Source organism: Malurus melanocephalus, unplaced genomic scaffold (assembly GCF_030028575.1).
Source record: "Malurus melanocephalus ecotype Western Australia unplaced genomic scaffold, MMel_1.1 scaffold_20, whole genome shotgun sequence".
NCBI classification, from domain to species: Eukaryota; Metazoa; Chordata; class Aves; order Passeriformes; family Maluridae; genus Malurus; species Malurus melanocephalus.
This window is the reverse complement of record NW_026623252.1, coordinates 2,965,139-2,981,668: the sequence shown is the minus strand read 5'-3', so window position 1 is coordinate 2,981,668 and position 16,530 is coordinate 2,965,139. Positions and strand designations below refer to the sequence as shown.

The 16,530-nt window shown below is 38.7% G+C and overlaps 1 protein-coding gene across 1 annotated transcript in view; it reads right to left on the bottom strand.

Annotated features, from left to right (window-relative positions):
- SPAG16 (sperm associated antigen 16) overlaps window positions 1-16,530 on the bottom strand; it is a 342,338-nt gene that overhangs the window by 154,899 nt on the left and 170,909 nt on the right. The window contains exon 11 of the mRNA XM_057389798.1: window positions 8,421-8,606. Coding sequence (XP_057245781.1) covers window positions 8,421-8,606 — 186 coding nt within the window. The remainder of the gene's footprint in view (window positions 1-8,420; window positions 8,607-16,530) is intronic.

Below are 16,530 nucleotides of genomic sequence, written 5' to 3'. Positions count from 1 at the left end.
GCAGAAGATCACACACAGTATTTTTACTTCTCTCTTTGAATTTCAGAGTAGGGATACAAGTCTGACTCCAACTATGTTCCCAGTGTGCAGCAAACTCGTGGGTCCTTTATGCCACAGGAAGACTCCTTGACCGTCTGCTCCATATTAAATAATTCACAAATTTTGTTGACATTTTACTGCAGTCTCAGTATTAAGATTACATTATCTAGAATGTTTGTGTTTGTGACAGAAATATGCTTGAAAGAGACACTAAAATATAAAGAAATTCATTGGGTTTGCATCAAGTGGATAATTCCAATACATATTTAATAGGTTTCCCACAGACTCACACGCCTTTGCAGGCTCTGACTTCAGTAAATAGATGCATAAAAATTGTCTTGCAGATGGTGAATTGATTCCTAGCTGGGAAATATATTGGTCAGCCTACAAYAAGATTTTTTGTGTGGTGATGTGTCTCAATTCACAGCAGAAAAGCTACAAATATTGAAGTGCAGAAGGAAAATTGCCCATATTTTTGTTTGCTTCATCCTGATCTTCACCTYCATCAAGGCAAAACCCCCCTTGTTTTCCTGGGAAGTGTCAGACTGACTGTGGCTATTGTATTCACTTGGATCWTGCAGGAATAGACTTCACAGCTCTCTGTCTGCTTGAGGATTTGGAGATCTCTCTCAAAGAATAATCCACACAGGGCAACCAAGTTGTATTACTTGTGCGAGGTGCAGCCACTTAGGGAAAGGTAAGGACTGAGGACAGAAATGAGCCCCAAGTTTCTGAAAACTGCCACAGCGAAAAGAAATCACTACTGGGCTAGAAACAGCATTTATTCACATTTTAAGGCGGTACAAACACAACTCAGTGTCTTCCAATGTCAATAAAAGACCCAGGGCACATTTTTTCATGTAAGAAGTGATTGTTAAAGGACTAAGATGTGACTTGTGTTCATTTTCCAGCTGAGACTAAAGATGAATAGATTTTGCTCTAGCAGGTTGAGTTCCAGTACTTGTGAGAGAAAATTCTCTTGTGGAACATCTGAAACCTTAAAAAAACCCAATAAAAAASAAAACAAAAATAAAATCCAGAACTATCTCATACACATGTCTGAAGAGTGCATGGAGCCAGAGGACAAGAACTCAAAAAATTCCAAGAGGAATTTACATATATTAAGGCATCCACTACATCAGACTCTTACTTTGAAATCAAATGACCGACTCATCTAATTTCAAACCAGGAGACATCAGCAGTTAAAAATAGCTCACATTCAGGTGGATATGCCTGTCAGAGTATTGCTGCTTATGAATAGTAAGATGTATCCTGTTCTTTTTAGGGTGAAAAGAGCCCTCCCTCTTTCACTGGGATGCAAGCAGGGAAACAACTACAATTACCTGAGCAGCAGCACATGGGGATTTTGGGTAAAGGGCTCCACTTGAACATGGATCACAGACTGTGTGTGCAATATTTGCACTAACTGGTAGTGACAGGATATGGGTGTGATGATGGAAATGCATCACTTTAATGAACTGTTGTCTTCCCTGAGTTCTGTAATAATAGCTGCCAGTTTTCACTGGTCTGTGAATTACTCTGTTGGTACAATTCATTTAAGGTTTAGTGGACATACTGCAAGGCAGTATTTCTAGGAAAGCAGCTTAGGTAAAGAAATGTCTGCCAGTGATGAGTGAATGTAACACAAGGGAGAAAGGAAACAGCCGGATAATGAGCCTGGATATGGAGTGGAAAACTATCCTCTGCCTTCAATTGTGCTGAATGGCTGCAGTGCTGATCCCCTGTAACACTCTGAATGTAGGACAGTGGAAACGCCCTRTCAAGATCTGACTAACATTTTGCAGAAGCCATGGCTATGATACCTGCACACTTGCAAATAAGATAAAGAATTCAAGATAAAGAATTTCACATTGTCAAAGAGTGAAAAACACAGCATCTGAGCCCCCTCCAGTGCATACATCCAAGTGGATTCAGCTTTCTGCACCTGCCAGCTGCTCTGGTTAGGATTTGGTGAAAGTAACCTCATTTTTTTTTTTTTACCTCATTTTTTTACCTCACTCATTCCTCCTGCTCCTGAACTATAGCAGAGTTCAGGTAAGCCTACTACAAATATCTGCAGAAGTCAGACATTTGAGAAAGCAGCTCCATTTTCAACTTCAGTTTTAAAAAAATATAGTAGTAACTTGATTTTTTCCCCCTCCATTAATCAAAGCTATGCTGTGCAGTTCAAGACCAGTAGAAGAAATCAGAAAGCAAAGCACTTACATTTCTGTATATTCAATGCTTTAGGGAAAAAAAAAAGTCGAAATATTCTGAGTTTAAAAAAAGTATTACTTTAACTACTAAGATCTTCAAATATGCTTCCTGTGCACAGGCTAAATTGCCCCAGATGGTTCTAGTAAAAGCCATGGAAAACATGGATTTATCTAGACTAGCAACCAASAGCCACCACTACAAATATTTCAGCAGAAGTTACACAACTCTTGTCATATTTAACAGACTGATTAATAATCACACAACCATCTATTTCTCATGGATCTATATTATTACTGAAAATTCAATTCTGATTTGCTTTCTTCTCACCCAGGAAGATTTGAAGGCAACTAATTTTGACATATTTTTAATGTTACCAAGGAATGGAAAGTCGGGGTTTTAGTGATGGCTTCCCCTCTTTTTTTAGCTTAGCAAATGTAAATAATGGTATGACTTGCCCTGCTTAGGCATTCCATAGGAATCAGCTAAGATTTTTCTGGCCTTTGGAATCTGCAAATATGTGACCATAATAAACATTTCTCATTACTGATGCCTGTTGTCTTGTACTAACTCCACAATGGGATTTAAGTTTACAGCACGGAGTTCAAGCCACATTTCCTGTAAAGTTTTGCACTTTAAGCTTCATCTTATCCTGTATTATGAAGATTAAGCCATATCTTCCCCTTAACTGAATAGCTCTGCTTTGAATATAATTTTTTCCCTGATAATTCGCATTTTCAAATTGATTTTTTACAATTGGCTCTCTGGGAATTATAACAACTAGGTTTTAAACTTTCCTGATCCTGAAAAATGTGTTATGGAATTGTAGCATAATTATAAATTTGGAGACTTGGGCATAGGCCTGGTTTTGATTTGAAGGATTAATAGCAGCTTGTCTCTCCAGTGCTCCTTGGAGGATTCCAAAGGGAATTCTCCTTTATCAAAATGGCAAGCATTTCCTGCTGTGCTGTCAGGAGAGACATTACAAACTACCCAAAAATGGTCCTTCCCCATTTCCTCCGAGTTCTTCTACCTGCTTCTAATTTCCTGGAGGACATTTGTCTTCTCTGAAAATAGATTAGCTCCACTTTTACTGGAATCAATTAAACGTGGGATCTGGCCAGAAGAGTTTGTGGCTTCTGTCCCACCGAGCAGCCAGTCAGACAAGTGCCACCTCAAATGGGGTATTTGGACAAGGAYTGCCTACACACCCTCATCCTGATTCCAAATGTGAAAACATAGCTCCATTTTAGAACTAGAAAATCTTTGAGAGTTCCTTCAGAGGAGATTTTACAGGATCCTGTTATGGATGCATTTGGTGTGGGGAAAAATCACTACAAATCTGAGAGTCAATATTGCATTTCAAAGCTGTCCATTGCCTAAAGAGAAAAGGAAGAAAAAGAAACASAGAATGAATGTCAAGGATGGCAGGAGAAGCCAGGCTAAACCCTGGGCCTTTTCACATTGCTTTGATGGTACAAAGCAAAGAGTTTGAGCAGTCCACTTGGCAATTCCAGCAACATGAAACTATTACTTTAGAGAATTATTACTTTACTAGACAAAAAAAAAAAAAAAAAAACCCACCACAAACTATAACAGCAGTTTAACATCACCTTTATCATGTTTCGCACTACACACACTCAAGATGTGTATTGACAAAACACATGCAGTGCTGTTGCTGCATGGTATCATTCCATGGAAAGCTGTAGCTGAGGAGGGGCTTCTAATGAAATAAAACCCACCCCTACTTGATTTCTTTAAATACTAACTCTAAATTTTCTCAAATTAAATGCTTCTTATGAGGAGAAACATRACTATAAACAGAAGTTATCAGGCCACAACAAGAGATAAGAATTTTAATAGGGGCTTAAGAGCAAAAGAAGGAATTACTATATAAACTAGAAATTAATGTCATATGCATTTGAGACTTGGGCAAAGTGAAAACATCCAGTGATGTTGAAGAGAAGTAAAAGGTGTAAACGATTTTTTTTTTTTTGTATTTGGGAATAAATAAAGAATATATTAACATTTAATAGCAAGACAACATCTTAGARGTTGTACAGAGAATTAACAGTGATCATGACAGATGAGTTTCTTCTAAAATTTGCACGTGAACAAATGCATCAATGGATGCTAGAAACAACTGGAGATTGAGGTAAATACACATTTTAGAATTTTTAAATAAAATTTGATTATGAGAGAAATTTCTGGGAGYAGACAAAAATTACTGGGTTAATAGAAAACAAATGAGTGATGGATGAGGGAACAGCAATCAGAAATGGCTCAAATTCACAAACACTTCCTCACCCTGGGCTCTGCTGTGGGACACCACAATCACATTTCTTATTTCTCAGATGGGCCTAATTCCCTATAATTTGTACTACTGAAAGAAARCAGAGAAAAATGGAGAACTGGTATAATGAGTGTAGAATGGATCAACTGGAGAAAACCAGTTCTGACTGTTCTGACTTTGCTGCAATTTCTCAAGCTCAAAGCATAAATAACAATGTTTGCATTTAACATTCAGTGTAGAGCATATGTTTGCAAAGCTAAACAACCGCCTGTGTTTACATGAGATATATGATGCTGAGTTTGATTTGCATATCAGAGATCAGGCTGTAAATCTCTGATGATATTTACCACTGGATAATTAAAATTAATCCTGCCAAAATGACTTTGACAGTGTTGAATTTACGGTCTGAGAAAACACCCCTGCAAGTGCCTGCTGAGCTAGAACATAASTGGCTGCGTATTTTCAACCTGAGCTGTGCTGCTGAGTAAAACCCTGGTCACAAATTATAAACTTCTCCCTTTCTTCTCCAACTTCATGTCTCCATTATCATTAAGTAGTTGGGATAACTTTGAAGACAGCAGATATGAAGAAATGTAATTTGTGGCCTGATATATGATTGAAGCTTTCAGTATACACAAAGGAAAACAATTTGTGAATAATAATAATAATAATAATAATAATAATAATAATAATAATAATAATAATAATAGCCCCAAGCAAGAGACCCAGCAATAATTTCACTTTCCACTAAAACAAAATTCAGTATGTAGTAGGCAGACTTTTCTCATCATTGGCAAAGAATTATGTAATTTATTTAAACTGCTGTCAACATTGTCCTATTCAAGATWTTGCATCCTGTATTCTTCGGAATCCAATAATGGATTTCATGATTGTGCAAATTACACCTTGGATTTTGGTGCTCAAAGACAGCAAATAGCCTCCCTGGGTTCTTGATAGCAAGTTTACAACTACAAGGAATGATGTATATTTTTCAAAAGCAACATTTATAGAAAAGTATGTTTCTAATACATAAAAGTGGCCTTTTGAAGCCTGGAAATAAAATGATCACTGTCACTCATACAGAAATGGATGTATTTTTATTTGTAGCATTTATTTACAACAGATCTCTTTCAGAGAGGTGGCAGTGATAGCTTTGATATCCATCTTGCTTTTCTCCCCCTACAATCTGCTGCTTTCCAGGCTCATTCAATCTGAAAGCAGGCATCCATCCAAATATATAATATTAAGGAAGAAAGACAGCTCTCATTTATAAAATACTAATTCCTTGTTAGTGGAAAGAATAAAACCACTAGATTAACTGTGATCACTGATTATTACCCTGCCCCAAGGGTGTTATCTTGGGCTCAGTTTGTGGCACCTGGAGAGGGAGAATGCTGACGATGGCACCTGGATGAGCACCTGTTCTGCAGGGATGTGAAGAAAAAGATCTTTCCAAGCATCATAAACCATGGAAAGCCTGCTCCATGTTCCTATTGTGGCACAGCCCCAGGCTGCCAGGGAGGCTGAAGGAGGGCACCCATTCCTGTGGTGCCCACACATCTGGCTGTGTTTGCACCCAAGGACTCCAGGCTCGTGGCACATTTCCAGGGGACACCCTGGGAACAGCTGGCATTGGTGCTGCAAATTCAGCCAGGCAGCTCAGCAACCAGCACTGCTGAGCCCAGACTCACTGCAGGCTCTTTTGTAGAGCAGCTCCAAATGTAACAGCAGCAATTTAACAATCCAGTGGAAAGCACCAACCCCATTAATCTGTCCGCTGCTTCCCCGTATTTCCAGATCTTGCTGTACATCCTGCACAGGCTGATTTTTCACTTGAATGAGCCAACATGGGCATGAGGCCCAAGTGCAGAGGGCTGTTCTGCAGAACCAGGATGGCTTAGGCTTCAAACAGCCACATCTTGTCATCAAGGCCCTTTTAGAGAAGCTCTTCAAGAGTGTGTCATTTGTGCACTGTCCTCATTTCTCACCAGGTGCCTACACCACACAAAGCTCTACAAACTCACCTGATGCACCACAGCAGAACTCACCTGGTGTTTGGGMTGAGGTCTAACATCACCCAGCCATGGGCTTTTACTGGGAGCACATTGAAAATGCAGCAGTGAAGCACTGGGCCTTCTTTTTTCATACTCTGAATACTATTTCAATCAGACTATGCCACATTTTTCTGTACTTCCTGCTGCTTTTAGCCACTGAGATTTTGCATAACTTCAGGTTCCAATAATTCCACACTGACAGTCAGCCTTTCACATCATGGCTCTGATGTTACTCTATTATTTTCACAGGCAAAGCACAGCTCGGATAGACTGGAGGCAGAAATGGGAGTTGGTGATGAGTGTGAGTGGGAGGCACCATGGGTTGGTGGTGAAGATTTGCTTTGATTCTTCTGACTACAAAAGCTTCCTCGGTAGAAAAGGCATTTTCAAATGTCTAAACAGAACCTTTGTCTATGCAAATTCAAACCCATTCTGACATAAAATTAAAGCTATTCTTAGTATTATTTCTTAAAGGTCATGAATATGCCATAAAGGATGATCAAAGCATTAAAATCCTACAAGAGGTTAAGAAAAGAGGCAACAATACATTGGATTTCTCCTGTTTCCATTCCTAAGGAAAACACTGACCATTAATTCTCATTACTGATAGTAATTGTAGAAGCACCATTCTGTTCTCAGAGCTGGCTGACAATTTCTGTTATAAAACCCACTTCTCAGCTGGCTTGAACTTTGCCAAACCATAACTTTTTTTTTTTTTTTTTAGCCAAAACAATTTGGAATAATTCATGAAAGGATAGATGGGTTATCCCATTTTGAAAACAGTATTTTTAATATWATTTAAAGCTTCCTCAATTCACGATTGGAAGGGAAGACTGGAAATCTGATACTGATGGAGTTCTAATTAACTCTCAAAGAAATCCGGATGAATTACAACAGCTTGAAAAGTCTCCATTCAAGACTCACTGCAATTGCACAAGACTGGGAGGGATTTAGGAAAAGAAAGAAAAGAAGGAATTTTGCCTTGCTTTTTCAGTGAAGCRTCTTCCCCTGCAGTGGCCAACAAGCTTAAAGGGGTATTTCACCTCATTCAAATGCAAAGGAAGAAAAAGACTGATAGGAAATGGAAAAATCCATTAGGACAGAATAATAAAGAACCTGGGAAAAGGCCTATAAGACTGGAAACTTCTCTGTGGAGTGATGACATTCAGTTGTTAAAAATCAGACCTAGTACAGTACAGTAATTCAAGAGTCTAGATGAGATAGTTTGGAAAGAGGTAAGTCCATTCCATTTCTTTAAGGTGTAAGTTAATCAAAACTGAAGACAACTGCAGCGAGTTAAGGAACTAATAATTAATTGGTAAGCACAAATAACACTGATATTCTAAAAGCACCTTCATAAAAATGCATTTGCCTGGATAATAAAGAASGTATACGTTGATTTATTAATCAGGAGTCACCTTGCTGAAACACAGATAATGACTAAAATAAATTTCCACTTGGCTAACTTTAAAGTGTGTTGTGTACTTATGAGCTCAAAACAGTATATGGAAAACTTACAGAAAGTTTTATTCAGTTATTTATTTAAATTACATATTGAAGTTCCACAAAGTTCTTACCTTAAAAAAAAAACCTCCAGCAATGAAGAATAAGAGATGCCAAGTGAAAGCAAATATTTTCAATTTGGCACTAATTTAGGTCCTTCCCAGCTCCCTGTTTAATAAAGCCTTTATCTGGTGAATCCAGGACTCCCTTTAATTTTCCCGTGTTCTCCGAGTGAACCCCACRAATTGATGTGGAGCTACAACAMAMGCYCTGGTTATTAATGAAGGTATCAATTAGCAAGCACACAGCCTCCATACCTGTTCACATCCCAGATTTTGCTGGTGCCATCCATGGAGGCAGAGGCCACGAACTCCCCGCAGGTGTGCCAGGAGCAGTCGTGGACAGCACGGGAATGGCCCCGCAGGGTCAGGATGCAGCCACGCCTGGACAGGTCCCAGATCCGCACCGTGGTGTCCCCACTCGATGTCACCAGCTGAGTGCCACTGCATCAGGAATAAAAACAGCACAGAGGTGAGCCAGGATATCCGTGAGRAATTTTCAAGCAAAATCATTTAACTCTCTTTAGAAGAAAAGGTTAAATTGAAATTGTTGATTTTATCTTAAAATACACATGAACAAAAATGATCCTTGGAAACATTCATATTTTTACTGTGCACAGTTTTCTGACACATCACAGATGAAATGGCCATGTATTAGTATTAGTACACTATCAAAAGAAAAGAAAATGGGAAGTAGCTGTTCCCCACAGGAAAGGAAACACAGCTTCCAGAAACTACATACCTATTTTTTGTAGCCTATTTWTGAGTTCATCAACAAAATAAAGTAAGCCCAGAGAACTGCTTTCAAAACAGAATAAGATCGATTCAGGGAAGAATATTTTCTTATTTCCAAAATTTATACCATTTTGAACATACAAATTATTTTTTTAAAGCATGCTAATTTTATCTGTTCTAACTCTGTATAAACACTTAACACATTCACTGTCTCTTGGGATCATTGATGTGTTACATAAAAGAAAAATACAGAGTTCAGCTCAGACTTTTTTGGTCAAATCCAAGACATAAACTGTATAATTCTGTTKCCTTTAACATGGACATATGGCTTCAGACTAAGAGTCCATCTGTAACATTTTATATAACTAGTAGGGGATTCTTAATGAAMTAATAAGAAAAAGTATGTGGAGTGATTCTCTTATTAAACTCTCCCCCACCTACCCTGTGGCTCAGGATTTCTTTGTGCTTAAGAAGAATCCATGGATTTTTTTTCCCCTATGAGTAATTGATTTTTGAACATATGCAAACCTTTGGCACCTGCAATCTCTTATGTCAAAGAATTCCAAAATTTAATTATGCCTTGTGTGAAAAGCTGTTCTGGGGTCTTAAATACCTTACTTCATTTCATCTGATGCTTTTAATTCTACTACTGTGATTAAAAGCAAACACTGAGTACACCTTCACCATGTCTAAGAGTGGCACCACTGTGGTGGGACAGGGCCCTGTCCTGTTTCCCTGCYCAGATGAAGACTCCGACTCATTCCTTGTGCAAATGTGATTCCAGCCCTTGGAGCACATTTTCCATCTCTCTCAGCACCCTTTCAGCTGAAGGGGAAGGAACAGGTACCCAAGGAAGGTACACAATGGCACTGGTACCCAAGGAAGGTACACAATGGCACTGTTTCCTGGTTTATTTCAGTGTTTCAGTTTAATTACCATATTTTTGCACTACTGTACAGAAATTTTCAGCAAACTGACCACAGTGGCACCAAGATTTCCTCCCTGAGCACTGATAATTAGACATATTCTTACCTGTTATTTATTCTTATCCTAGAACCATTTCTTCCTATGTGCATTACTTTGTGCTCACCTGCATTGATTTTCAGCTGCTGCTTTGCCATCAAGTCAACTGTTGAGACTGAAATCTTTTCCTGTAATTCTTCACATGCTTTTTCACAGCCCTGCTAATTAGCAAACACATCCCCCTCATTCCATTCCCAATTTATGAGCTCATCTTAATAACTTAGGTCCCAGCACAGATCCCTGTGGGACTCAGAAATTAATTTCTCCATTTTGAAAGTGGCATTTGATTCCTATCCTTTCACCAGCTTTTAAACTCATAAAACAAATTTTCTTTTTATTCAGCACAGTTCTGCATCCTTGAGAGTTTTTGTCAAATGACCTCAAGAAGAACTTGCTAAAAATCCAAGTATAGGAAATTCATGAATCTCCCTTGATCAAATGCTCAATAAGCCCTTCAGAGAATTCCCAACCGATTTCCGAGGCTTAATTTCCAAAGCCATGCTCATAGCTCCCAGGGCTTCACTGCCATAAATGTCTCMATGTATCCTGTAATTTGGCTTCTTAATATAATTCCTATCAAGATAYGTAAGTTAGATCAATCTATCTAAAATGTCTTCATGCCAAACTCTTCTAGAATATTGAAAAAAGTTAATGCAGCTTTCTCAGGAACAACGGAGGTTTTAATTTTCTAAGCAAAAATTTGTTTCAATTGTTTTCATACTAAACAAAAATGAAAAAACAGGAAAAATGTCTGAGGATAATACATAAAAATACAGGTCAAAAGTAGTAAAGCCATAGGTTTTCAGACCAATTTCTGCTGTTATTTGAGCAACATCAATACGATGACCTGGCCCTTAGGATCCAATAAACTCTTTTATTTGAATAATGGCAAAGGTCCTATCACAGGCAGTAGAAATCCTTCTTCCAAATCTCTGGATATAAAACTGTGGGAACTGAAAACAGCTCAAGGGTTGATCCTAAGCACTATTGTAAAACTTCAAGTAAGAATACACTCAGAGATATTTAATTCACTGCTACAGTTTATTAAAAAAAATGTCTGGGACCTGTGGTGTCAACCCTTTTATTTTATATTCTCCCTTTCCTCCTTTTCCAATAGATGTCCACTGAATTGCTTGGTAAAAGTAGCTCCTACGACAGCTTGAAATATGTGCATCATTTACCTGATAGATCTTAAGGGGGAACTTGCCATTATGAAAGATCACCTACCCAAGTTTTTGACTATTTTTAACACTTGCGGTTTAGATCGCTATTTTTTTGGTGAAAATATCATTATAATATTCATTAAGGCAGTTACACCCCCATGCCTAAGACAAAGATTTGAGAGATTAATCTCTCAACAGTTTTTTAAATGTTGCCCAGGAATAATTCTGAAGCTTTTGTCACATATACCAGAGTATAAAGGCTTGAAGTCGGAGTAGGGGTTCAGAGGAGACCCTAATTTTGTTGAGCTACCAGGAACAAATGTGTTTTTTTTAATGAAACACTTGCACTTTTAATAAGCTAGATTTCACTTCTGGAKATCAATAAAATTAGAGAAATGACAAATTATCATAGCCCTTATAAATTTCTGAAATAGGGCTTAAAACAAATTCAGAGGCAGGTATAAAGTGGGACTGATGAAATCTGCAATTGATTCAGAGGGAAACATGCACTGCCACTGTTGTGAATCACAGAAAGAGATTTATGGCTTATGCATTTTTTAATATATAATCCCCAAAATGCTACACGAAGAACTGCTTCTTGGGCTGAATTTCAAGAATACACCATCCAGGCAGTGATGAAAATCTTTCAGAAAGCAGATATGAGCAGGAAGGTAGTTCAAATGGATTCAATTTGGCAATCTGCAGCAGGGGAAGGAGTTACAAGTGAGGTTTAGCACTCCTTACAGATCAGAGAAAAAAAYAGTGGAGACTGAAAACAAAAGTGTAGCAGGGAACAGTTTTGAGGGACAGACTGACAACGGAAGTAAGGGCAAAAATACTCAGGGACAGAGGGACCCAGTGCCCCAGCCCCCTGCAACACAAGCTCCCCARTATTCCCTGTGCATTAAAAAGCATCAGGTCACTGAAGGAAGGGGATCTGCAATTTTGCATGTAGGGAACTTTTCTGGGAAGCACAAATGGTGCTGGTGGGAATGATGGCTGCCATGGCTGCTTTAGCACAGCRGCTGCACTCTGTGGTCAGGAATCCCTTGGCACACACCAGGATTCAGACCAGACACACACATTATGAACAGGAAAGTGCTGTGTCAAGCCAAGTCAGACATCTAAATCAAAATGCTGCTATAAGGAAAAAAACCCTATCTACTTAATAGCTGATCAATAATGACACACTTTCTCTGATTTGCAGCATTTTTCAGTCCTGGGAGACAAAAAATGAAAACTCCAGATTCTGAGATGATGTTTTTTACTCACAGCTGCAACAGTTTTTTACAATGCTATTTTTCTTTATAAGATCATGTGAAGGGAAAAAAATCAAATATATCCAAAAGGCAGCTGTTTTTAATAATTTAGGCTGTCAGTTTAACCATGTATGGTACCCACATAGTTCTCTATCATATGACTGATTCTCAAACAAAATGCATGCTGATTCTGATATTCAAACCACATGGAAATATGACATTAGAGCCTCAGCCTAAATTATCAGCAGCTATATACATAATCTCCATTTGAATTTAAGACTGATCACTAACAGTGAAAGCTCCTGTGCAGTGTGCATATATCTAACTCAGAGGAGAATAAAACACTTTAATTGGTTTTTAAGAAACACATCAAAGAACTAGGCAAGATATTCRGAGACAAGAAAAAGGTAAATCCTATCTTATTCTGTCACTTGAAACACGTTCACATATATGCAAATAACTTTGCCAACTTTTAGAAATTTGGTGTTTTTGTAAAGCAGCAGCACCTTTGTGCATGGTGCTCTGTGGATCCCGATCAGTTGGGTTTGTATGGTCTTGTTTGGTCTGGTTTTGGGGTTTTCTGTTTATAMCTTCTAGCAGACCAAAGGACTATATGGGATGAAACATGCCTGTATTGATTAAAGTATTTGTATATATTTGTACATATTTCTCTTTCCAAAGTTCTAGGCAATGGAGAACCCATGGCGCCCTGTAACCCCTGGCTTGCCTCTATGGATAGAYCATTTTTTAAAACATTAAATGCACATGAAGTTCTACCTTTCAGCTGATTTCTGATATTCCTAAATGATACTGCAAACCTGCCCTTCGAGAAACAATTGGAGTGGAAAAAAACTTCGGAAACGTTAATCCCACCTTCYACAAAAAGGGATGGAACATTAACTTCTCAAGCCTTAAATCTTTCCTCCCTCATATTCTAAACACACACACACATTTWCTTGCATTACACATTCCTGCTCCTTCCACTTTCACAGCTCTCACTACAAGACACCTCTCCATTAACACTTCCCAWGTTGTAGACACATTAATAATGAAGACTCATATTCAGCAACAACATGAGCCTTTGGCACAGAGACACTTTACAGCATTTCAGGAGGCTGACTGCCTTTGTGGAAGGCCAGTCGAGTGAAGGCAACAGCTACATCGAGCTGTAGCTCCCCTGCAAATGTGTCACTCCTAACTCCAACAGTCACAGCAGCTGCAAATACTGCTGCTGCTTCAAATACTCCGGACAATGAACTTAGATCTGAACCTTGAGCTGCTTCAGGGATCATMAGAAGGTTCCATCAGAAGACACCGAGCTAGAAAAGCTCTTCTGTTTCACAACATCAGCTGCCAAGCAGGATCATGCATCCCATCCTTCCACACTTGCAAGGATTGTCATCTTGCATTAGCCAAAATAAAGGATAAATCCATCTGTATMATTAGATCTGTGATAAGCCCCAGAGAGGGAGACTCCACACCCTCTCTGGGCAGCCCATTCCTGTGCTCCACCACCATCCCTGGAAGGAAGTTCCTCATGTTGAGGTGGAATTTGTGTTTTAGTTTATGGCCATTGCTCCAGGTCCTGTCACTGAGCAACACTGAAGAGTCTGGCACCACCCTCTGCCACCCACCTCTGAGATATTCGTATGCATTGATGAGATTCAACACACATACAAAAACATACAAATTGTATTTGTAATACACATATTAATTATGTACTGTATATATTATGGTATACATTATGTCTTATATATACATATATTACTTCTGTGGGGCTGTGGACATGGCCAGTGCTCTGCACACTAATGGAGACACAGCTCCTTCCCTCAGGCAACGCCAGCCCAAACCAAAAGGTGGTGAGCAAAGCCTTACACACAGTGCTGGCTAACAGCAGTTCTCAAAGCAAAACTAAGCCAAACACAACTCATGTTCAAGTTTTGCATCCTAAAAGAGCTGCAGCAAGAGGCAGCTCTGACTGGAGCTTAAACAACACAAGCATCAGCAACAGCAAATTTTAAAYATGCAGTCCAAAACATGACAGGGGTAAGGGTCTTTCATCATGACAACTGAAAAACACTTTSCAATCAATATTCCAATCAGTTACTTGGAAAACTGATGTCTCTTTTATTTACCTGTATTCATGCAATTATTCTAAAGCAAAATTCTGAAAGCTTCTATATTATTTGCAATATCAGCACAGGCTGACAGTAGGCACAGTAAAGTACAAGGGAAGAACTGTAAATACTGCTAAAGTTTACTTGAATTTTGCTGACATTTTATGCTAGGTCAAAGAGGAAAGATAAAGAAAGAAAATGCCTAGAAAAAAAATTATTCCATGAAGAACAGAACTAATGAACAGCGAATGCCTATGGAAGCATCTTTTGCCCACTTGTTTTGTTATCTTAGATGYTGGTTAAATAAATACATTAAGAATTGATTGATCCTTCAGACTTCTGTCTTCCAATTTTTGCCAGAACTACCTTGCAAGTTAAAAGTTACCAGAGTGGAAGAGAGCATAAGGAATATGTTCCAGGGGGATTGGGGGAAATACATCATAGTAAGCTCCATTTTCTTGGGAAAAGGTTAAAATGAGGGATCCAGACAGTTACACTTAGCAAAGTAGACACCTACCACTGGAGTCCCACTTTTGGCTATGAGAGCTGTATTTAAATGCTCTATTTTCCAGCTGGTACTGAAAACAATGTAAGGGATGGAAATCCCAAACATCGGTTCAGCTATGCGGTCATTGAACTATTTTTTATTCTTCTACTTTGTAACTGCCCCTCATTTTCTTCTCACCGGAGAAGATGATAATTGGGATGAATTTAGAAAATGTTGGAGTCAATTTATTATTTTAAAAGTTCCCATTAAAATGATTGAAAAGACAACACGTGATCTTTTTCCCCACCAGGCAGGRTACTCGCACAGTTCCTCTGTAAAGGATGATGTGCATCCAACTCTCTGCGGGTCCAAAGGAAGATGGGACAAAGATCTGGAAGATGAATACACCAARGATTACATGGAAATGGCATCTGGCTCAAGACACTTTGAATTAAGAAGCAGAGTCCAGGGGTGTACTAAGACCAAACCTCACAAATGTCTTTCCTATTCTTAGCCATTCTGAGGCATCCCCTGGTACTCACTGCTGGAAACAGGATGATGGTCCAGAAAAATCTGGCATGAGGAGCCATCCTTATGTTCTTTATCTGTGTTTGAACAAAACACTCAGCAGCAATGGTTTTGTTTCTAAGATTTTGTAACCTTGAAACAGACTTGAGATATAGTTCACTTTTTGGTTGCTGGTGTTCTGAGACTCATTAATTATTTACAGTGACACTTCTTATTAAAAACCCCTAGGGTTTTTTTGGATCTATGGTTCATTTTGGGTGTTGCTTTAATTATTCTGGTGGACTATGTGCCTAAGATTCATTTTATGTAGTAATTGTAACATGTGTCATCCTTCAGAATAATCTTAAGCCCAATTTTACTCACTTTATTAATAGACATAAAATGTCATTTATACAGAAGGTGAATGCCAGAACACTCAGCAGTAGAAATACAGAAATACCTTTTCTCATTTATCAGCAAAGGTGAGGAAAAAAAAATTAAATTTTAAAAATGCAAAATCAATTATAAACTGACATTCTACAAGCCAAGGAAGCAGCTCCAAAGGCCGGAAGCACGGCAGTAACCAACAGATGGTGGATGGCACATGGGCACACGGCTTTTTGTCGGAGAAGAAAAACGCAACCATCCTGCAACATCCTTTGCCATAAGGCTGTTGGCTGGAAATCCTCAGGAAACTGTCAATGTGTACCATGCCAAGTACAAAACTTGAGGCAATTTTTCACTCTACATTACCCAATTGTGAGATCTTTCTGTGATATTTCCTGYTCAAATGTTGACCTGTGCCAGGAGAAGCGTTTCCCCTCGTGCTGCCTGGCTGGCAGCTGGCTGTGACAGCAAGGGCAAACTGGAAAGCAAGATTTTGGCACCAAACTGCTTCTGGATAGACAAACACCAGGACTAGGCATCACAAAAGTAGCAAACTTTTGTTTTAGTGAAGTTCACCTTCTASATAAAAACTTCCTTGAGGCTACTTCCCATCTCAAGAGTGATAGYTTCACATCTGCAAACATTTAAACACAACATGTTCCTAACTACCAGAAAGAGTTCTGGTATGAT